Consider the following 23,550-nt stretch of genomic DNA (forward strand, 5'->3'; position numbering starts at 1 on the left):
ATTCATATTATTCCTGATATTCTGAATTCTTTGGATTATGGTATTTTTCTGTACAGTTGAGTTTGTGAGTGGCTGCCCCCTCGCCAAAATGACTTTTTAAAGCTCATAGTTTTCAAATTCGCTTCAAGGGGAAAACGGAATAAGCGTTTTTCCTCGGTGGCATTGAATAGCAGCGGAATTACCGTTTTTAATATGACGTTCATTTGCGTATTGCCTTAAGGCTTGGACTTTAAGAGAAAATTATATGAATATATATTTTTTAATTTAATGGGTGTTAATTCCGGAAATATTCTCTGAACTTTTGCAGAAAATTTTGGAATTTTTTAAACACTAGCAAAAGTAAATGGGTAAACTTCATTGGCTCGGACCAAATGACCAAATAGAGAGCTACAACATTATTGAGATTGGTCATTTAGCGACAGATTCTACAATTTTTGAATCGCCTATTTCCCCTTTTACAATTTATGTTCAAAGATATCTATGGTTCTTATAGACATGTGATATAACAATACTAATTATGATCCTTTAATGAGCGTGTCTAGGAATAAAATCAAAATAAAAGAACAAATTTATATCTAAAAACTGTACTTGAGCTACATCATTTAGAAAGGTAAATCGTTTATAAATATAAATAAACTTATTCATCATTTTGAAAATTTAATATAAAAAGACAATAATAAATCAACGAAATATTTTGTTATTTTGGGAAACGAACAAAAATTCTGTTCAGAAATTTGGGTCAAGGTGTAAGATGCCTCCCATTCCTTTTTACTTATGAAGCTTCTTTTTTTGAATTGAAATATGCTATTTCAAACTTTTTCGATGATTAAGCAGATGATAGATAGTATTTTTCTTCAAGTAGGACATAGAAATTGACTGTTTATGGTCTCTCTTCAGTCTTCTTTTTAATTCACGTCGCTAACTTGTTTGGCAAGCCTTCCTTATGGACATTGCGTTGCGGAATTTGTGTCTTTTAACGTTATAGAATCTTATCTTAGATGATGTTCCCTTCACCAGCGCCTATAGTGAAAACCCATCTTGTCTTACCGAATTCCTACCCCGAAACCCGAAATTGTTATAGCGCCGCCAATTCTTAAAACCCCTTCTAGCTATTATTATCGCACCAAAATCCGAAGGACGCCATCATTATATAAGATTTTTTTGTGCTGATCGAAATAATGAGATAATTCCCTTAATTATTCTTCCAATGGGCGAAACTTAATCCGGAAAGAATTGAAGATAAAAAAGATTCTTGATTTCCATGTTTTGAGGTCACCCAGCTTTTCCATTGAAAATTTCCTTCTCCTCTAGTTGCTTTTCTTTTCTTTGCTCGATTTTAACAGCCAAGAGTTTTATTAAAATCATCTGTAATATAATCAAATCATGTTGAGAAGGAAAGGTAGAAAGAAAAAGCTTGAAAATATAGCTTTAAAGAATTAGGAAAGTCCTAATAAAGTGTTCATTAAAATACAAAGGTTCCGAGTTGTCATGGAATGTTTGTTTCAAAATTTCATGGATGGACATGATGGTGAAACTTCAAGTTGTTGTTATAATATTAATAATATGAATTGGTTAGTAATTTTGATGTTTGCTTAATACTTGTTGGTTGTTTGGTACATTTAAATATTCCATTATAAAAGCATACTGAGATCAAATCAAATGATGATTAACCTATAGCCCACCTTTTCTTCATTTCTGAAGATAACCAAAATACCCTTTATGATAATTGGAATGGATTCGTGAATTGTGAACAACATTATGGAAGTCTTAAATTATTTGACGTTACCCATAAAGGTTTTGTAATTTAAACTAAATGAGGAGGTGAATAAGTGAAGTCATTAAATAAGTTCAAATTGTCGCTAACCACTGATTAGATAAGTGTAGGTCTTCATTAACCTTTTCAAATAGAACAGGAAATACGTCATAATTTAACTTAAGGGAAGTTTGATCTTCCTGCTTAAGAAATAACCTTAGTGTCACCGAGCTTATCTAATTTTTTCTAGACGAGTTTCTTGCAAGCATCTATTTAGGTTTCAAGATATTACGAAACAAAGTCCCTTTGTTCGTTTAAAGCTAAACTGATAGTAAAATCGAGAAATCCTTCCTCTTAGTCTACGAATTATTATTCGCGTTTAGATGATGAACACAGTTTAACGTTTTTAATGTTCATCGTTTCATTACGCAAACACTTCTGTATCATTTTAACTTAATTATCCCATTCTTCACGAACATTCCCTGGAATTTCATAACGGGCTCGGGGAAAAGAAGTAAAGAAGAAGATGATAAATTTTATTTTAACTCACGCTTTTAGGCTCGTCTTTGTCAGTTAGTTTTTTAAAAGGTCAGTAGGTCCCGATTGTTGCGGTTATACTTTTATTTAGAACAATTTTTATAATTGCCTTTTAGAACTTTAACCTCACGAACGGGGTTATATATTTGACATAGACAGTCATTACACCGAAATGGTGTTGATGCCCGAAAATACATTTTTGGTATTTTTAGGGTTGGATGTGTTTATGATCGATACATAATGACATGGCCTCAAAAACGCACCTTTTTAAAAACACATTTTGGAAAAAAACAAAGATTCAGTTGTTTTATTTAGAACTATGATTTTGATATAGGCTTGCTAATGAGAAAGTGGAACAAATTCAATTGGTTATTGATTTATTGAGAGAGCTGGGGAGTTTTCGTGGCAACCTGGCTATACTATTTATGGGAATCGATGTCTATGATGGGTTCAAATACTCCAATCTTAACTTAACAGTGGCAAACTTATCAGAAACAACCTTTAATAGTGTAATCTTCCTCTATTATATCGTTTAAATAAAAATAAGGTTTCCGTGTATATAATACACTCCTAATTCGAATAGAAAGTTTTTGGGCCACAATAGAAATAGAGTAACGGCACCTACCCGCCTTTGACCGTATTAGCTCTATGGGTAGTTAACACGGAGTGTCATTACTCTATACGATCCACGATACCACCATCATCGCATCAGTTCCTAAACGTAATATTTTCTAGTCGCGTGCTAATCCTTAATTTGGGCGATTTGGTGCTCGGCCAGCCTTGTCCGTCCAAGCGTAATGCCCAATAATAAAGGGGGGAGGTAAGAGAGATTGCGAAAAACGGGGTAGGGGGGGTGAGTTCTCTGACCGACATAGAAAATATATCAGAGACCCCAAAAGGTAGGCAGCCGAATACACACACAACACTCTCCGTTTCGAAGTCATTCGTCCGAAATGATATTATGTTATGGCTCTAGCTATAAGCATTGATGTTTGCCCAAAATTTGTTACCGAAAATGTTAACCATGATTTATTTCACGGCTGAAGAGGCAAGGACTGGAAATGCTTCAATATTACCAAGAATATAGAACAATTTAACTCAAGATTGTGTTTAGCCTAATATAGCTTATTTTATATGCATGGTGTTTATGAAAGGTCTGTCAGAAATTAAGGGGCCTGTTCTATTGGCGATTTTGAGCAAAAAATGTAATTTTTATGAGATTTTATCGTTCAGGCCACCGTTTTCAATTTATGTTTGGAGTGTTCTAGGGATGACTCCTTAAATAAATTAGCATTGTATTTCAGTTTTCTTAATTCATTTTAAGGGGCCATCCGTAAAATACTTCAATCTTAACTTGAAAAAGCTGGCCACTGAAACTCCTGAGCAACGCCGAGAAGCTTACCTAGCATGCATAAATAAATTCATAGATACATTCATGGAAAGGGTAATGTTCGGTTAAGTTATATTGACCTTCTTTCCGCTTAATTACAGTACCTTTTTAATGTTAATTTGTTGACTTCAAAATAAGAGCAACGTCTCCTAGTCTGCGAGACGTTTTTCATACAGAATATTTTACCCCGCCTATAGGTCAGGTACTCAAATTTTCCATACCACTTTCTCGATTTCTATATTTTATTCTATTTTTTTCTACTGATAATTTTTTTAAATTAGTCAATTAACACAAATAAGTGGGAGTTTTAATTAATAATTTTAATTACTAGGTTTTTGGGGTCGGCTTTTTAATATAAATATTGTGGAAAGTTGTGTCTTAAGAGGTATTAACTGCGCGAGTGTGACCCCTTTAATGAGAGATATGAAATATTTTCTTCGCGTGTTTTTCAAATCAAACAGAAAATCGTTTAATGCAAAATTCCATTGTATATGAAAGAATTCATGAATTGTTTCATGACATAAGTTTGCGTTCATACTAAAGAGTTACTCTTTGAAAGGGTTTCGATCCGTTTACGAAAGGTCAGAGGTCAGGCTCTTCAATTGGGTTTTCAATATCCAAGAGCTGAGTGACTCCACAAAACCCGATGTGAACTTTATAATTGAACTAACTCTTTCTTTCAAGTCCTTAGTCTAGTATGAATGCGAACTTAATGTAATGAACAAATTAATAAAATCGGTGCAAGATTAATTTGGAAATGAAATAAACTCTTATGTTTATTAAATTAGCGCTTTTTATTAATTTTTACGTGTACTAATTAAATACAAAGCGTTTTTTCTCGCTGGTATATATTCTAACATAAGTTCATAAGATATGTTGAACCATAAGTTCGTCACTGGTTACTGAGAGCTTGTCATGAAGTGACGTAGGCGAAACGTCATACATTCTCGTGAAGCCACGCCTATCTTTACGAGGTATAGGAAGTGTCATACTTATGGGACATACCTTATAAACTTATGATTCTAATAAAAATCCTATCTCGCGAGAATTTAGGAATGTTGTTTTAATGAAAGAAATTCTTGATATATCCTAAATTTTGTTACTAGATTAAGCTAGAAGAAAAGTTATATATATTTAGTTTTTAATAGCAGTATACCAGTGTAATAAAAATAACTTATTAGGTGGTTATTCTTATCGACAGTTTTTTACGTCATTTTGGGTTAGTTCCGAACTTCCGACAACGTTTCTTTTCTTTTTTTCTCGCACTGTAGAAAAATAAAAAAGAATACATTTTTTTGGTTCATTGGACTGTCGTGGCAGAATGACAAGCTAGCTCTGTAGTCTATTTTCTAATTCCACGTCCGTCTTTCAAGAAATAACTGTAGCCGGGAATAAAAATTTCTGAATGACATCCAAGTTCTATTACACTATCTCTCTTTCTGAAAAAGTTCACGCCACCGAAAGTTACTTTTTCTGATAACGGAAGAACTTTATTAAGACGAAAAAAAACCTCACGTATTTCTTATATATTGATTAGCAGAAGTCCATAATAGACTGAAGTAAAGTAATCGGGCCCAAATATTAAGTAATGCTAGAGACTTACAGCTCTAGCTAGTTCGAGAACGACACCAGAATAGACCACACACGGTTTTGTAGTCCGTCTTCCTATTAATTCTGTACTAAGAATTTGACAGCGCATCACCAGGCGTCTCTTTACGAGAACCTATGATGCTTCACCTACGTCACTTCAGGACAAGCTATAGTTTGTAACCAGTGACAAACTTATGGAACGTATCTTATGAACTTATGGTGTCATCAATAGTCCTGAAGCTCGTCCGTAATTTGTACAAGATTAAATTCAATTAAATACATAAAACATAATTTTACTAGAACACCTGGTCAATTTCTTTGTCCTTCGAAAATACGATGTTTTATAAATGTTTCCAAACCATAAAGTTTGGTTTTAATTTTATAGTTTAATATCCATTCTGTCTAACAAAAGGGTTAATGACGTTCATTTCTGATTCTGACGTAGGTTTATTTTGACGTACCTATGAGCATTAATGGGTGTATATTGTCCTATCGCCAAAATTATCTGTAAAATTTGACTTTGAATAAATCAAGGATTTTAATATTAAATGACGTATTGTACCAAATTGTTCTCGGGGAAATTTCGGAGTAAGAATTTACAACAGAAAAAAACTGGTTCGAAAATTTAGGCGTGGATTTTTCAGCCTTGATATATTTCACGCCTGACTTTGCTTTAAATTAGCTTTAATTACGTTAAAGTAATTACTATTTAATAGCGTTATAATTTATTTATTGAATCTGATTTCCACGAAAGACGTCACAGTTTTAATTTCTTGGAAGGTTTTTTTTTTCTTTAAATTTGAACGTAGTTTATTTGGGTTTTTCAAATATTTAAATATGTGGACCTAAACTGATAACTTTTGCACATCGGAGTGTGAAATAGTCCGGTTTTGTCCGATAAAACTCAGTTGAAGTGAGTGATTTGACCCTCACACTGAACTTTGACATTAAATTGAATCATTGCAAATAAGAGTTATTTGAACTGGATACCCAAATTTGGCAATTATGCTTAAATGGTTTTGTTGAAAACTTTATCTAGTTGCGAAGCATAGATCCTCTCGCACTTCTCACCACCTTGCACGAGGACAAAATGTTTTTGAACCAGATTAAGTTTGGCGCCATTTGAAATAAAGTAGGTCATGGTCTGTATTCTAAGATCTTGGTTCGAGCTCTGTGTTGCCATCTTACGAAAAATAAGGGATAATTAGGAAAAATCAATACTTGAATCGAGATTTAATTAGAAATAATAGTACTTAAAAGTACCTGCTGGTTAAATAACGAAAAAAATGAAAAACCAATCAATTAATTTGAAAAATAATTTATTTACATTTTTATTTCCACTTTTCTTCACTAGAGGTAGCAACGTTTCCCGTTTAGCTAACTATTTAATTCAAATTCTTCTTGATAAAAATAAAAAGATATTTTCCTCAAATTCCTCTTGGGAGATTTAAAAGCATAAGGGAATAATCCCCATACCCCCTTTGCTGTACCGAATGCACTTGGCATTAATGTACAACGTTAAAGTTCAATGATCCCATTAGACAACTCCCCGAAATTTGTCCTAATCCCATTAATATTAAAGAATCTTACTAATTTCCCCTAAACTACTTGTATTAAATTAAATAAGCTACCCATTTATAATTTCTATATTCATGTATTTACATAAATCAAGTGCAGTTAACAACTAAATTGTCTTTCAATTGGTCTCTCGTTCTCTACTTAGTTAACTGCACTTCGTCAAATAATGTTAGTATATTTGTTTCAAAGAGTGTATTTGGTATTTTTTGGTTAAAATCCTGCACTTTAGGTAACAATTAGGCACTGTTTTATAACTGTGCGTTTCTTCCGATTAGTTAAACGTTTTTTCTTGATTAGTTTTTCAAGTGTTCACTTTTTCTTAATTAGGATGTTAACAAGTGTAACAGTGCGGGTCCTTCTTTGACCGTGATGACCTTGACCTTTTTGCCTCCGCTAAGTAAACTCTTGGCTAATCCCTGTATTTTCTTGAGCAACGCCGAGATGGAAGACATCTCCTTCTCCTCTTCCTTCTTCTTTTTCATCATCATGGCCATCATGGCTTGTTGCATCATCATTTTATTGGGTGGCTGCATCATCATCATGTTCATCTTGCCTTTGTTGGCTTGTCCCATCATTGACATCATCATCTCTGGAGTCATGGACATTTGCGGCTTATGGTTGCTCATTAAGGACAGTAATAAATCTGGCGTGATGACTGTCTTTGGTGGCATCATGACGATAAACTCCGGAATGCTGGCGCTCTTGGTCATCATCATCATTTCTGGCGTCATGACGCTTTTACCACTGTCGGGCATCATCATCATATGAGAATTCATTCCACCCTTGGTACTTCCCATCATAGACATCATGGCTTCCGGTGACATTGAAGGCATTGATGACATGGATGACATCATGTTTTTGGAGCTTGGCATCATATAGGATTCGGAAGACGTTGGTTTCTTAGAACCCTTGTAGAAGGACATCATTTGGGAGTTCATTGAACTGTCTGCCATCACTGGCTCGGTGTAATAAGTGGTTGAGGGGTATCTGTGGCTGGAGTCTGCGTAAGAGTCCATGGAGATTGATGAAGATGAACCACTGGATGTTGGTCTGAAAGAAATAAAGGAGTTTTAAGTATTTGAGGTTGCATTTAAACGGTTCCAGGGTAAGATCAGTAAGAGAACTTACAAGCCGTAATAAGATGGTCTTGAGACACTGGAAGAGACCTGCAGGGGATCGTAGCTAGACTGGTAGTAACTGTCCAAAGTTGAGGTTTGATAATAAGGCGAGCTTTGTTGGATGTTCTGAGTGTATTGAGGCCTGGAACCGGAACTGACCACTCTGCTGGAGGTCTGAGAACCTTGTGGTAAAAGCGTGATGGTCGGAGTGGACCCTGACATCTGCGCGTTAACGGGAATGGCTATTAGCGTTGTAGAACCAACTTGGGCTTGTGACCCAGAACTTGAACCATAGCTCGATGATGAACCGCTTGAAGATAAGGGAACCATTGACGCCCTAACGCTTGTGCTGTAACTGTATTAAACGTTTAGATTTCAGGATTACACCTTTTGTTGTTGAGTGTTACCTGGGTCTTAAGGAAGATTCCTGTTTCGAATACCTATCTGAAGTAGAGTAAGATGAGGGTGCTTTTTGGTAGGTTGGTCTTGGTTGGGACGCTGACCCATGGTAAGACGATCTATCGACACTTTTCCATACTCTGTCTGGAGATGGTGTCGTTTCTGGCGTTGAGGAAGTAGTCGTTGGGGAAGCCGTTGTGGTGGTAGCTTCTGAACTTTGACATCTGATTGCTCCGGTTAATAACACCAGAGTCCAAAATATTCTCTACGTGATATAACTAATATTTAACCTCCTAATGTCCTATTTTCGTATTAACGAGAGTATTTTACTGAATGAAGATTGGGGAGCCCTAAATATCAGATCAGGTCAAATCCATAAAATTCCTCATAATAAACACTTCGTTTTTATCCGAATGTAAATTTATAGTTTAGGAAAAAAATATATTTTAAAATGCACGTATCTCAGTCGTTTTCTAATATAGGAAGCAAAGAAGTCAAACGGTTTAGATATTTTCTGTTTGCCCCCTAGGACCACCTTGACATTGAATTGATTTTACTTATCTTATCCAGGTTTTTCCCCCGTTTTTTTAAGGTTTAGAGTAAAAAACTAGTTTATGAAAAGACTTTTACCGAAAGAAAGAAAGATCTCTGTTTTACAAATATTCAAGGACTTTCTTTGATGTAACATTTTTCGAATTTAAATCGCGGCTAGAAAATGCTTAGTAACGATCAAATGTATTTAAACGTCTTATATTGGTAGTTAAAGGGTGCCCTTACATTGAACGTTTTGTATAAGAAAACCTGGTTTTGATCATAAAGAGATATTATTGTTATTCACTACCCTACTTTGCAAAACTTCGTCAAGGGAATGTTCAAACATAGATAAATATTTAGGATAAAACCAAATTTTCAAATCATCTTTCAAAGTAACTTTGAATTACTATTCATGACCAATCGGAGCGTTTTCACCACAAATGACGTGTGGTGATCAAAAGCGTGAAATATTTATTCAATAATTTACTTGCCACGGCAATATTTTCCTTGCTCTTGCAATATCAAAACTCGGATTAGTCATGAACGTTATTCTAAACTATTGTCGAAAATAAATGCTATTTTCACGGAAATTAAAATTTTTCGCCACTATATTATTAGGGAAGCAACAGAAAGTAGATCTATAGTATCGGACCGGGGAGTGATTTCATCATGGTTTTCAATTGTACTTCGTGAAAACCACTCCGCGGCCAAGTATCCACAAATCCTTAGTGTCGTGTACAATAACGCGCACTTAACAAAATAATCCAATAAGCTGTACAAGTACCTGAAAGATCTTTATCCTGTATTGCAATCCCATGTTTGGATCTTTTCGCGAACCACAAATATTGATTAAAGACTGAGTTGTCGAGGACACCCTCGCTTATATATACTGACCTGGTTGTCGAAGGCAAATTCATTCGCTATTCTAACTTCCGAGTATTTTGCACATTATTTTAACGAAGCCTAGAAAAACAGAATTAGCTTCGATATATCCCACCCGTTGATTCTTTTTCGGCTATGACCCTGCCCATGAATTTTCAATTAAGCTTAGATACTCCATCTAATCCAGGTCGTTTACCATCGAGAAGAACTCGAATCCATAAGTATTTTAATAGTCTTTTGGTATTTTTGGAAATATGAAATCGGTAATGAAGTTTCATATCTTAGTCCGTTTGAACCGAGGGGGCAGACACCTGAGATGAGTTCAGCTTTGACAGTGCATAGAGTTCAAATCCTTCGGAACTCAGAGTTCAGCTTTGACAGTACATTGAGTTCAAGTCATTGTACACCTGAGTTCTCAAGTGTCTTCCCCCTCGGTTTGAACTATTATATAGAAATCCAAAGAATCGTTTGTAGGATAAGGAATTCCACTTCGACCACATGTCCACAACTTCAAAGTTGTACAATGACTATGTATTTATGAAAGATCTATGGGAAAAAGTTTACACTAAGCTCTCTGAGCAGTTTTATATACCCATCCTCCTTAATTTCTGACAGACCTTTCGGAAACACAATGTATATGATTGGGTAAAAATATTTAATGAATTTAGTAGGTTGATAATGACGATAAGCATTTACAGCAGACACATACTTGTACATGAGATACAGATAAAACAGCAGACTCATACTTGTACATGCGTTATAGCTTAATCCATCTAGTATGATAATTGTGCGATAAAACTTTCATCTTCATTCGTGTCGTTGCGTATTACAATTTAGTTCAATTTCACTCTTCAAAAATCAATATTTTAAAAAGATTTAAAATTCATCCGTTGAATTTCTCTCGCGAAACATATAAAAAAAATTATTAATACATTAAAATATGTATTGCTCTAACTGTATATTCCATTTATAATGTATGACCTAGAGAGAACTTGCCACTAACCCAGTACCGTTCTCGTTGAAGGGTTCTTGAACCCTAAAGGAACTCGCCGTGAATCTGTATTACGTTATCGATTCCTTCTTAAAATATCTCCACGGGATTTCTCATATTAGTAAGTCTAATTGAGGAATTCATCCAAGCGGCGTGATCTTCCCCCAACCATTTCGAGCATTTAATTAGTTAACGTCTTGAACCCGCTGCAAAGGAGCACCAGTTATGTAGGGTACCCGAACCATATATATGTATCTATCTGTCTGTAGCTAGCTGAGTTTCTTAATTCAAATAGCTCCCGATAACCTTTTGGTAAAGAGTTATTCTGTTACATTTGGATTCTCGCTAAACTTTCACGAGTTTTCGTGCGTGCATTGCGATTTTTTCCGAATTTCGTGAATGAACTTCTCTTTGTAATTTTAATTTGGACGTGCTCGGAAATTTAAATTTGTATTAAAATAGGTGTATCTTTGATTTAATAAGTTTCAGCGTTGCAAGCCGATGAACGTAATGTTTGATTATGTTCTTGTTCGGAACTGAATTCGCTCTAGTCTTTGAGAGGCTTGGAAACGACCAAATTGACTATAGAAACAATGTTAATACAAATTTTTGATTTTCAGCCTAAAATACTACACTCTTAGCTATAATAATTTATCAAATCATTTTGTCTGTAATAAACCATTGGTCTTTCATGGAACCCAAAAGAACAGAGCCGATTTTAATCTGACCTTTATATATATGTGAGAATTAAGAGGTTGAAAAATATTGAGAAATTAAATTGTCTAGATATTAGCTTTTTAGCTGGTTCTAACACATATTACACAAACTCTTGTCAAGCGTGTTGATGAATCGGTAATTCGTGATTCGAAGTTAATATAATTGTACACGGGTAGCTGCGAATCAAAGTTCATTGCTCCTTAAAAATAGAATTCCGTAATTTCTTTCACTTTACGTTTAAATATTGCCACTGTTAACTTGAAGCTAGATCGGAATGGAAACTGCATTTTAAAAAAGGAAAATTTAGCCATTTACACATTCGTGCTGAACTATATATTTTCCCCACAAGAAAGATACAATTTTAATGAGCGTAATTGTAAATTGCTTTAATTCACCCATGAATGTAGAAATATTTTGTAAATCTACAGTTTTCAATAAGTAACATTGAAATGGTCTGTTATTAACATATTTATTACCAATTATTAACATATTTTGAAATATTATCAACCAATATATCGGTGAATTAACCACAAACTAGTCGACAAATAAAGTTCCATATCGGTCACCAATACCGATATCATATCGGTTTTTGCCCATCACCACGTGAACACTGTGATCAAACGGCTAAAACATTTACTCAGAACTATTCTAAGATCGTACAGTTCAAGATTCTCGGATAAATGTACTAAAGTTTAGGTGTTAAGGAGTTTTTAAAAGTAACGCATCACTGGAGGCATCTTCCCCATCAATTTTATAAACATGCCCTCTTTTTCTTCTATTTGCGTTAATGCGTAGAGTACGTATGTCTGCATCACCAATTTATTAGCCCCTCTAGTGGAATTTTTATCAAATAAAACTAACTGTAAATCATCCTCGCAACCCCTAGCGGTTATATTTTATAACCTCCATTTCTACTTATGAAGTATAACTTTTATAGAGATTATTATCTGTCTCAATTTTCAAATTGGTAGTACTTAATGTTAACGCAGACCTAAAATTGCGAGATTCAGGTTGTACATTAAGAAGCAAAAACCAATTACGAACAATGATAGAATTACCTTCATCCGTTCTCTTTTGGTTAAGTGGTTTTTCGTGGAAAATTTTCTTACTTCATCCGTTGACTTTGTTTTAAGGGGTTTTTGTTTAAATTAATAGAATTATTTAAAATAGTAGCAAATGCTATGAGACGGGTTTAGGCTTAATGTTTTTGTATTCATTTCAAACTGAAATAATAATGTTTTGCGTCATTTGTCTGAGAAACCAAGGCACAGGTACCAGGCAGCCATTGGGGTATTCTCCCTCGCGCCAAGAAGCAACGCCAGACGGAGTCCGAGTTAGGCCTACTGCACGCGGGAGGGTGGACAACTCGCACTGCCTTGCCCCTGTGTGTTGGTTTCTCTGTATGTAATTTCCGAAACGGTCTATTGTTTGACCTGGGAACATACATTGTAGCATGATTGGTAAACTGTTGGGCTCAAAAATTTAAAGTTTAAAAATTAGTCTGATTTCCATACCAACAGTAGGTAAGACGCTGTTTATTAGATAATTGGCTACTAATGGGCAGAGGAATATTGGTTGTAAAAAAAACATTGATATTGGTTGTAAGAAAAACATTGATATTGGTTGTAAGAAAAACATTGATATTGGTTGTAAGAAAAACATTGATATTGTTTGTAAGAAAAACATTGATATTGTTTGTAAGAAAAACATTGATATTGTTTGTAAGAAAAACATTGATATTGTTTGTAAGAAAAACATTGATATTGTTTGTAAGAAAAACATTGATATTGTTCGGTTATTTTACCACCCTTAAGTTAAAGTGAATTTGAGTCTAATTTCAAAACAACGAATATGGCCGAAGTTATACCTTCCCAAAACATCTCTTTTTTCATTAAGATAAAAGTTTATTAACTCCATAATGACACACATATATATTTGTTTTGACAAAACTGCCCAAATTTGCCCATGGGAAAAGAGAAATTATAAATGTACTTATCAATTAAACCCTTTTTTTAGGAAAAGTATGATCTCATTTAAAGTATACAATCCTTTCTATTTTTTTCCTAAGAAATTACTTGGTCATTAATTTGGATTAAATATTAAGAGTAGCCCTAGGAAACAATTTTTATGACCAATCCCACGCCTAAGGATTTATTAACAATCGTGGCCTTGTTCAAGTTCATCTTGAAAAGAAGTGTGTTTAGCGTTGGGTTTTTTCGACAGACTAGTATAAGCAATTAAATAATTTTGAACATAACCTTATAATACTTTCCTTAAGTATGGGTATTTGTTATAAAAACCTACGAGAGGCTCGGATGGCAAAATGTCAGAAGTTTTCGACTCAAAATCGTTTAAAGAACATCTCCCTTAATTAACACCAGACTTATCAGAAACACCCTGTATATAGAACAACTTTAAATTGTTTCTCTTAATTGATTGAATTGGAACATGAAATGCGATTGTAAATCAATAATTCTGTCAAAAGTATATAATCTAACAATATTTTTTGATAGGAATGTATTTATTATTGATGCTACAACTATTTTAATCTAAATGTTTTTTTAGTTTCACGGGTGTTTTTCTGGTCATATCAGACCTCAATTTCAAGGGACGATATCATGAGCCAAATTAATGGCATTTTAGACCAAATTAGGCCACATTCCTTTTATTTATCAAAGAAAAATGAGACCCCTCCTTATATTTAAACGTCTTGCTCGAAAATTGGATTTATGCTAGAAAGCATTTAAGAAATTTATTTTTTTTGGCCTTTGGCGATTCTGGTATTCCCCCAAAATTGTGGAAAGTATACTTTGTAATTGAAGGAGGATTGAATTGAAGTTATGTTTTTTGAAGATAATTGTGGCCATTTAAGTTATTAAACCGTGCTGACTTCGTAAATATTTAACTATAGTATTTATTATCTTGTTTGCCCAGTCTAAATACACCATCGTTTGACTATAAATTGCAATGTAACATCTTTAAACTTTATTAGTAATCAGTAATTAATTCTCTACCTCGCTTGTCGTTCTTGAACTAGTTCGAGCTGTAAGTCTCTAGAATCAAGAAGTATATGTAGTGTCATACTTATGGAACATATCTTATAAACTTATGCTTTCAACTATAAGTAACTTAAAGTTTGAAGAGCAGGTGTACTTCCATATATAATTCCACCTCAACAAAAATTGGAGTTCGAAATCCGGGCTATTCGGACTCATCAGTTCTTGAACCCTCCCGCCTCCCGCGAAGTCATCCTTGAAACTTGAAAGATCTTGACTTTTTAATGTTTAAATTGTCTATTAATCTGAACGAGGAAAGTTTGAGGGGTAAAGTGCGCTGCCGTTTTCTTGAACTCGATTCGAGGTCCAAACACACACATACACACATACACACATGTCCTCAATAGAATAATGCCATCTCTCTTTCTTGAAAACATTACTTACGTTGATATATTATAGTTCATAATCCAATTCGTAGAGATCATTTGTTCCCGTCACTTTACCCTAATAGGGTACAATTTTCCGAGTAAAAAACCATATTTATTTTTCTGATTGACTTTTAATATTTGGGTATTTTTTTGAGATGGTATTAAAAGTTACCATTAAAGGGAGAGTGCTTTGAAAAGGGTTTCTTTTTTCCTTTATGGATAAGAACAACTCTTAAATTTGAAACAAAAGTGGATGGACTTTTGGATTATCCTTTTGATAAGGGCATTCATTTAATAATTTGTAACTAAATTTTTATTAATAGCATTTTTTAGAAACGGTTTTGAGGTAATGATTTTTTGTATATTTGATAATATGGTTATTTTCAATTTTATTAATTTGATTAATAACAAAGCAAATTGGTAGCATAGCGGATTAATAGCATAGCAAATTTAATTATTTCGAATTCTTAATAAGAAGGTAGACTTTCCAAATTTGTGACGCTATAGAAATTGTATTAAGTTCTTAAAGTCTTCTTGACTTTTTTTTTCAAAACGCTTAAAGACTGTAATTAGTACGATATTTTAAATTTGTTACTTAATGCTTCAAATATTTAGAACTAGTAAAAAGAATGTTTTAATATTTCTTAGAAAAACCTTAAAGAAGTCCTCTCAATTGTGGCAATTAAGGAGTAGTAGTAATTCAAAGTTGATAATAATATCAATCTAAACCAAAGTTTGATTAAATTAAAATTAAAACAATTAATGAAAGGAAATGGAATGGAAAAAATATGATAATAAGCATACATTTCCAACTTTAAATTAACAAAAATGGTATTGTTGTGAATCCATACATTCAAACGTTAATCTATCTTTCAAATGCAAACGATTAGAATAAAAATCGATATTTATCTGTCGTTCTAACGTCCCTTTAATGGGCAAAATATTTTGATCCCACCCACCGTCTCACTTTCCGAAATTTCCTCTCTCGCGTTTAAATGTCCGGGATGGAGAGAAACCGATTATCCCCCTTCAATCGTCGATCCTCTCGGGAGTAGCTTAGAAGAAATTAAAGCGTATAAAATGTGTCTGATACCTTCCAGAATCTCCACGATTATTATATAATGGGGACGATAAACAGATTTAAAACTACCAGTAGCTTCTGGCTATAAAAGCCGAACGTAACCACCGAATGTGAATGTGGCATACTTAAAATAGAAAATTTAAATCGACATTCAAATAGAGTGTGAAGGACCGCGAATATTTATATCTATTTTTTATCCCTTTTTCGATAATTCCCAATTTTTTATTGTCAAACAACGAAATGGAATAGAAAGGCGGGATTATGCAAATTTAGTTTAATTTAATCTCCATGAATATATTAATGATTTTCGTGAAATAGAGGGTGACTTTCGATTGATTTAAATGTCGAACCAAAACTTTTTTAATTTTTTTTTAATACTTGAGCCATGTCTAAGCTGAAACATTCTACGACCCATTTTAATCTTAAGGCTAATGTTTTTTCGACAGTATTATCAGACTAATCTACCTATTTTTCGACTTCTATAATTGCAAGTATTGAGCACCATTGTAAAGTGAAGAATCATAGCTATGATCAGGAATGTACTATAATAAATTCAAAATATTTATAAACCAAGTTCTGGTACCAAAATAGAATTGGTGAAAAGTATTACTACTAAAATAACGCAACCATTTTGCAGATTTGCTCATTTTCTTGAACCCAGATCAAGTTGTTAATCCCTCGGATTAAAGATCTACAGCATTGGTTCGTAGTGACGTAGGTGAAACTTCATAGATTCGAGGTAAAGCGACGCCTGGTGAGGCGCTGTCAAAGGCTTAATACAGACTAAATAGGAAGATAGACTGCAAAACAGAGTGTAGTCAATTCTCGCTTATCGTTCTCGAACTATAGCTCTCAGAAATCTCTAGCAATACGAAGTATAGGTAGTGTGTCACACCCGTGGAACATATGGCTCTATGTATTCCTGGTTTAAGGATAATACACAATTTAAAACAGTTAAATTCCATAAATTATCTACCTTATATTAAATTATCTCATAATAATTGATTCATAAATCGCGTTAGACCTGTTCAAAAATTAAACCCAAACTTGTTTCAGTACCTTTATCTTCTATATTTTTGATTTTCATTATATCTTCGAGGAAAAAAATATGCATTCTTTTAACCCTTTCGGCGTTCAGTGAAATTTTAAGAAGAAGGGGATTCATTGTCATGTTCAATAGCCTCTTAAAGGAAATTTGTCGATATTTTTAATAAAGGGTCTTTGGGTAGGATATACGCTTTAAAAAGAAAAAGGGTTGAATGTTTAATCCGTGGGAAAAATGAACCTTTCGTCTTACTTATAGGTATAGAATTTAGACAGGAAAACTGTTTAATAAAATATTTTTATTCCTTTGCAGGTGATATGAGGTTAATTCTAGAGAGTGGGTGGATGGATGAAATTATGAAAGTTAGGAGGATGTACGGCTTTTCTTAAATTAATTTAATTTAATTAAGTCGTTTGGCAAAGTTAATCATCAAAACCTGATTTGGCATTGCGTTTTTGGGTTTATTATTGGGAGGAATTCCAAAATTTTTGGGTATTTCGCCAAAAACTTAAGTTAAGAAGCCACCGATTTCAAAATTTAATATTAGTTAATAAAATTAAGCTTGATTATGTCTGATATAATAGGAATACATAGATTTCTTCCACTTGGAATCTTAAAAAGGTCATACTCCCCTTATCTGATTGGAGGTATGGGGAAGCATTAAGAGGTTTAATAAACCGCCCACTCCTCCTTCTTCCCTTTTCATTGGTTATTCACATATCTAGGACAACCAGGGATAGATTTAATTTATCCCTGGACAACAGTCGACTCTAGGTCTACTCGTTTAATCGACACGAAGAGAACTCGTTTACATTCGGGTAATCCAGCGCGCATAGGTCAAAGGTAACGATTTCTACACCTCCTCCCTTTTAATTCAAGGCTCAGAAAATGGCCGGTTAAATATTCCAAGTATAAGAAAGCTATGTATTTCTGCCAATATAATTTAAATATTTTTACTTTCCGTTAAACCCTTTTATTTCACGTCTGTCGCGTAAAACCCATTGCCCTTTTCTACACGCCCTAAATATCAACATTATCAAATAAACTTTTTTTTTCTGGGGTAAATTTATTTAATTCGAGTTTCCTATCAAATAAACGCGAATTTCTTTTTTCTTCTTCTTCTTCTTAGTCTAAATTATATTAAAATATTAAAAGGAAGAGAAACTGGACACAGATGAGCTATTCTTTCCTTTCTTTGTCGAACACTTCCTAACACGGCCGACTATGACCAAGTCAATCCGAGAGGTTCGAACCTCTAAAGAATTTTAGATTCGAAAGTGCCTAGAATACTGATTTAAATTGATATGGTATACTTGAAATTTTCAAAGTTTTATTTAATTTCACCCGCTAATAACTGTATCTAAAAAATGCTTATCCTACGATAGTGAAACTAGCTTAATAGAAGTTTGTCGTCTCATTTTCTTTGATTCTATTTATTTATGTAGTATCGATCCCCTCATCTCCATCGTTCGGTATGTGACTTTTGGCTAGATTGAATTTCGATTGGGTGACTTCGTAGACTGTTCGTGAAAATCAACAGAGAAAGGGAGGGAGGGGGGCATGACCATGATTTTTAAATATATAGGCAATGAGCACAGGTAATCACTCGTCCGCATGGACGGACCACGATTTTTTTTTCTTATCAAAAAATTCACCATTTAAGATTAATCCCGGCGAAATTGTAATACGAGAGTATACAGGGAAATGTGTACGAATTTGTAATGGGGGGGGGGGGACACGGACATTTGGTTAAATCGGCGGAACAAATACATCTCCTTTTTCAAGCGTTTCATTGTATTTTGAGTCCATTTAAATTCCGAGAGTGCAGCATTGCGATTGTTGAATGTCTTTCTTTTAAAGGACAGGTCTTATGAAATTCAAATTCGTAATACAACAAACCGATTGAAACCCAATAGCCTTAGTAACAGAAGCGCTTCTGTTAGTACTAAGAAATTAATTAAACTTTGGATAAAGTTTAATTTAATTTATATTCTTTTAGATCGTTTCAGTAATTACTCGCGGTAGGTTAGGTTATTTCACTCTCACCAAGAGGCAACACTAGACGAAGCCAGAGTTCACTACACGTTGGAGGCTAGCCAGCTCTCACTGCCTCTAGCGGTGCTTATTGGCGCGAGGCAAATAACCCAAGAAGGCAACCCCTCCCCTATGGTGGTTGCTTCTCTTCTGAAATTAATATAATATTCTATTCCCTATATTATCCAATGAAAGAACCAGCATCGATTTTGATGGTATTTACCTATCACTTTGAACGTCTAATTTATATTAACCAAAACATCAGTTTTAAGGAGACTTTTCCTTTAAAGACTTTAAATAATCGATGTGAGGATTAGTTTTGATTTCGTGCCAGTCTTGTTTCACATATTTTCAACCGAACACCTTTCTCTCCGCCAATAAAGGTTTATTTTTAGTTTGACTCCAATTTCTAGGCGCGTTTGGAAAATTATTTCGTACCGCATCAGTGATGGTTTTATTTTATGGTTTTCTTTCGCAAAAACATTATTAAAGAAATAATATTAAAAATATTAAAAGGGAATTTCTGTTTTATATTAATTGGCGCGCGCCCTTATTTTAAGGTGTTTTGTTTGTTTATATTTGTTTGCATTCGATTTTCACACACTTTCTGGTTCTAGTCTTTAATACCATTTATTATCAAATCAATTTAAATTCCAGTACTATGCTAAATATAATATAACCGTTAACCCTTTTAGAAATATTATGTTCGCTAAATTTAAGATTAGAGAACAATAATAAGATCATTAGTTGAATCTCAATATCATCAAAAAAGTAAGCTACAAAAATATTTCATATATAGTTCAAACATTTTATAGGTAAATAATTTTTTCAAACTTACTTTGTTATTTAAAATCGTTCACCAACCGTTCTGAACTATACAGAAGGTAAAAGACCTTTCAATTTTCAATGTTTCAAATCATTAAACGCAAAAATTGATTGAGTTTCAACGAAAGTAGGAGAAAATAAACCATTTTTTTAATCCATTATCCCATTATCTAAAAGAAGGAACAAAATTTCGTAATAAATTTGAAGAAAAAACTGAAAAAGAAACCTAGAAATGAAAAAAAAAGTGATTATTATCTCGTTTCTCGCACTTTTTCCCATTTTTAAAACGATTCTTCAAAAATTGATATTAAAAAACTCATTCGAATCTTTTTGTAAAAACGTTTTCTCACATTATTTTCTGGAGAAAACAGACAAAACTCGCGTTTTCAGGTAAATTTTCTGTACCAAAAAAAAAAAAAAAATGTGGGTCAGAAAAAGTCATTCAATTTTACATAGCAATTGTTCAAGGGAGTATAACGTATTAGAAAAATCCTGCTTCTCTACCAACATGATACTACCTTTAATTTTTTATATTAAAAATAATCTTCGAAGCGGTGGTTTCTGCCTTTCTTTAAATTCCCGAATAAGAAAAGGTTTTTAAGTGGGAGGTAACCATTTATAAAACATCATTAAATTAATCGGTTAATATATGATGAATGGGATAAGAAGAAATAAAAAATTTACTAATGGTTTTAAATTTAAAAACTGCCTTTGCTATAGCTGACTCCGTAATATTTTCTTCTAATTTTTGAGGCCAGAAGGTCAATCGAGTCAATGATTCGCCTTCTCTAATGAAGAGGCCTTAATTTAAATTTAGATTCGAGTTATTTATAAACTTGTAAAAATAAAATAAAATGTATTGTACTACCACGTATGATTGTACACTAGGAGTTTATGGTGTTGGGATGTGATATTATAGATATTAACGGGTTTTATGATGTAAGAAGATTGCATCATTTGCATTATTATTATTCTAAAAAACTTAGAAAAAAATATATTGTGGTGTTGGGGGAAATATTAAGAGAAAATAACACGTCTTAGTTGTTGTATAACGAAGTTAAGAGTCATTGTTCTCTCCGATTCTTGGGGATGTACCGTGTTATTTAACGAGATATCTTGTAAGATAAGAAACCTCTAACTTTACATATTATTATTTAGTTTTTTACGTATTAGGTTTTACACATCTGAGGTAATAATTTCATTTTTTGCTTGTCGAAATGCAAGTCCTGTCTACTCGTTAAGATGAGCACGTGTTCTTATATTAGTTAAAATTCAAATTTATTTACTTGAATATTTAATTGATTGATATTTTAAAATAATTTGCACAAAAATAACACGCTTGTCAAACGATTTATTCATTTCGGGAATGAGTGCCTTCTAATTTAACCAATAATCGAAGTTGGCAAGTGGCAGGTAGCCCTTTTAATTAATTTTAACGTTTCTCAAAATGAATGTGACATATTCTACAGATAAGCCTTCAGCCTAAGTTCATAAGATATATTCCATAAGTTTGTCACTGGTTACAAACTGGAGCTTGTCGTGAAGTGACGTATGTAAAACGTCCTGGAACATATCTTATAAACGTATGCCTTCAGTCATAAAGAAAACAAATAAAAAAATATTTGAATCTACCTCTACCAAAACCTAAGATTAACGAGCGTAAAATTTACCCCTTAATTAAACTGGTAAATTATGCAAATTAAAATAAATCTCTTGTCATGATCGTAAGACGTGATGACGTGGATGTTTTCCTTACCCTGTAATTACATTATTTTCAAATCAAACTCGCATGTAGCGGCTTTCATTTCGGTTTTAATTTAAAGGATATCTTGTAAAAGGAAATATTCGAAATATTATGATTTTAATAATTCGATCGTTTTCAATTTCTTCGTTCGTGATCTAAATTTATTTTAAGAAAAAATTTTGGGGGGATCTTGTCCCCCTTTACTTTATATAAGTAACACATTATCGCGATATAATTGATCCTTAAAGGGTAATCTTTCTCTCGACTCTTCCCATTTACACTAGCTGAATTTTAATTAACTTGTTTTATAACGCTTCTACTTTTCTATAGAAGGAGGTACAGTTTCGTTTTCCAATCGTAGTAAGAACATTCTGGCGCAGGCAGCGTTTCTTTTCACCTCTCTGACATGTTGCAAATCAAATTTTAGTTGGATCATATGAAAGTTTTAATTCATGCATAATATCAGCGCTTATACATGGTGTTTCTGAATTGTGTCAAAATTCTAAGGCCCAATTTTTAACTTGAAACCAAAATTAAGAGTTCATATGAAGAATATATTTAGATAACATTTCCCCAGTTTGAATACGGAATAGTACCCTTTTTCTTTTGGCTCGAGGAGGGAAGGTACTTGCGTGACGTTCGATCCTAATTTGCGACCCTGTCGCTAACGCTTTTGAAACTGAGATTATTTATACTGATTTTTCTGTAAAACGTGAAGTTTTTCACTAATTTTTTGACCGAGATGAGAGAGTGTATGTAAGGTAGCCAGGCAGTTTTATTTAGCCAAAAGCGTCAAGTCGTATACCATACTTTTGCTTTATTCATTAAAATGGTTTACTCCATCCTCTCGTTTTCCCTATCGGTTCTCGTTTGAAATCTAAGTGGGTAACTGCGTAGGATTTAAAAAACACTCCTAAAATATTTAATCTTTATTCTATTGGAATTAACGAGCTGTAAAATACCTAGAGCCCATGGAAATTCGTAGAAATAAGCTCTTAAAAATATGTGTAATTTGTGATTTTAAATTTGAAAACCCGTGTAAAATTAGCCAAAGTATAATATTGTTATGCTAATTAGCAAAATAAATTAAATTTGTTTCTATTTCACGAAATTTTAGCTACAAAACCAAGGCCGATATGTATAAATAATTTTAAATACATCAATTCTTTAATTAGTAGACTTAATGACAATATGTATGTTTCGTAATAAGACAGATCCGAAATTATTTAATATCGAGCCAAGTAACTTATATTAACAAGTTTATATTAACACTCATATACATTATAAGCGTTTATATTTAGATCAAGTATCAGCGGCTAAGTACTGGTGTTTTGCTTCAGTAAAGGTATACAATTCCATTCGTTTTGGAGCATGGTGTAGAATTTCAAAAAACAAATTTGCTGAAATGACTATTCTCTCAACCTTCAAACTCGATATGATCTCAACGTGCCGTTTGTTTTAACAGACGGTGCAATTTGTTTAAATATATTGTACGTGTATTCACTATTAGCAGGAGTTCGGGGGGTTATTATGAACTCCTGCTATTAGTAACTAAATTATTTCAAACGATAATGAGGTCCAATGTGAAGGTGATTAATGTTCGACAGGACTTTGAAAACTATAAGAAAGAAAATAATAATAAAAGAATGAACATTAGACAGATATAATAATCAAATTATGTAGTAATTAGCTAAAATTTTACTTTATGCAAACCTACTTTAAATAAAATAACTGACCTCGCACAAAATATACATTTCAACTTATAGGTCGATTATTTTATTTAAAAATTAAAGAACATTATATAATAAGTTTAAATGTATATTTTCTGAGAGATGTTGATTATTTTATATATTTGATAAGTCTTCCCAAAATAGGTTTGCACTATATTGTTCCATTAGGTACGATTTT

At 33.2% G+C, this 23,550-nt stretch overlaps 2 protein-coding genes and 1 long non-coding RNA gene across 3 annotated transcripts in view; 1 reads left to right on the plus strand and 2 right to left on the minus strand.

Annotated features, from left to right (window-relative positions):
* The window catches only part of LOC149609998 (uncharacterized), a 60,866-nt gene that overhangs the window by 25,261 nt on the left and 12,055 nt on the right, over window positions 1–23,550 (plus strand). The window lies entirely within an intron of this gene.
* On the minus strand, window positions 6,698–8,318 carry LOC149609999 (uncharacterized). The gene is made up of 2 exons (XM_089859925.1): window positions 7,977–8,318; window positions 6,698–7,898 (listed from the first exon to the last, which is right to left on the minus strand). Exons 1-2 carry the CDS (start codon window positions 8,294–8,296, stop codon window positions 7,172–7,174), a joined length of 1,047 nt encoding a protein of 348 aa, XP_089716051.1. The 5' UTR covers window positions 8,297–8,318; the 3' UTR covers window positions 6,698–7,171.
* Window positions 8,377–11,337, minus strand: LOC149610000 (uncharacterized). The gene is made up of 3 exons (XR_016376884.1): window positions 9,794–11,337; window positions 9,684–9,724; window positions 8,377–8,630 (listed from the first exon to the last, which is right to left on the minus strand). It is a non-coding gene; the product is annotated as an uncharacterized LOC149610000 (long non-coding RNA).

This window comes from Phalangium opilio, unplaced genomic scaffold, assembly GCF_054372755.1.
Source record: "Phalangium opilio isolate 3A_F unplaced genomic scaffold, DU_Popi_V2 ptg000344l_1, whole genome shotgun sequence".
NCBI classification, from domain to species: Eukaryota; Metazoa; Arthropoda; class Arachnida; order Opiliones; family Phalangiidae; genus Phalangium; species Phalangium opilio.

Coding starts and splice junctions, on each gene's coding strand:
- LOC149609999 (XM_089859925.1), bottom strand. CDS start 8,296: ATGGTTCCCTTATCTTCAAGCGGTTCATCATCGAGCTATGGTTCAAGT. Junction 7,899..7,976: donor AGACCATCTTATTACGGCTT/GTAAGTTCTCTT, acceptor TATTTCTTTCAG/ACCAACATCCAGTGGTTCAT.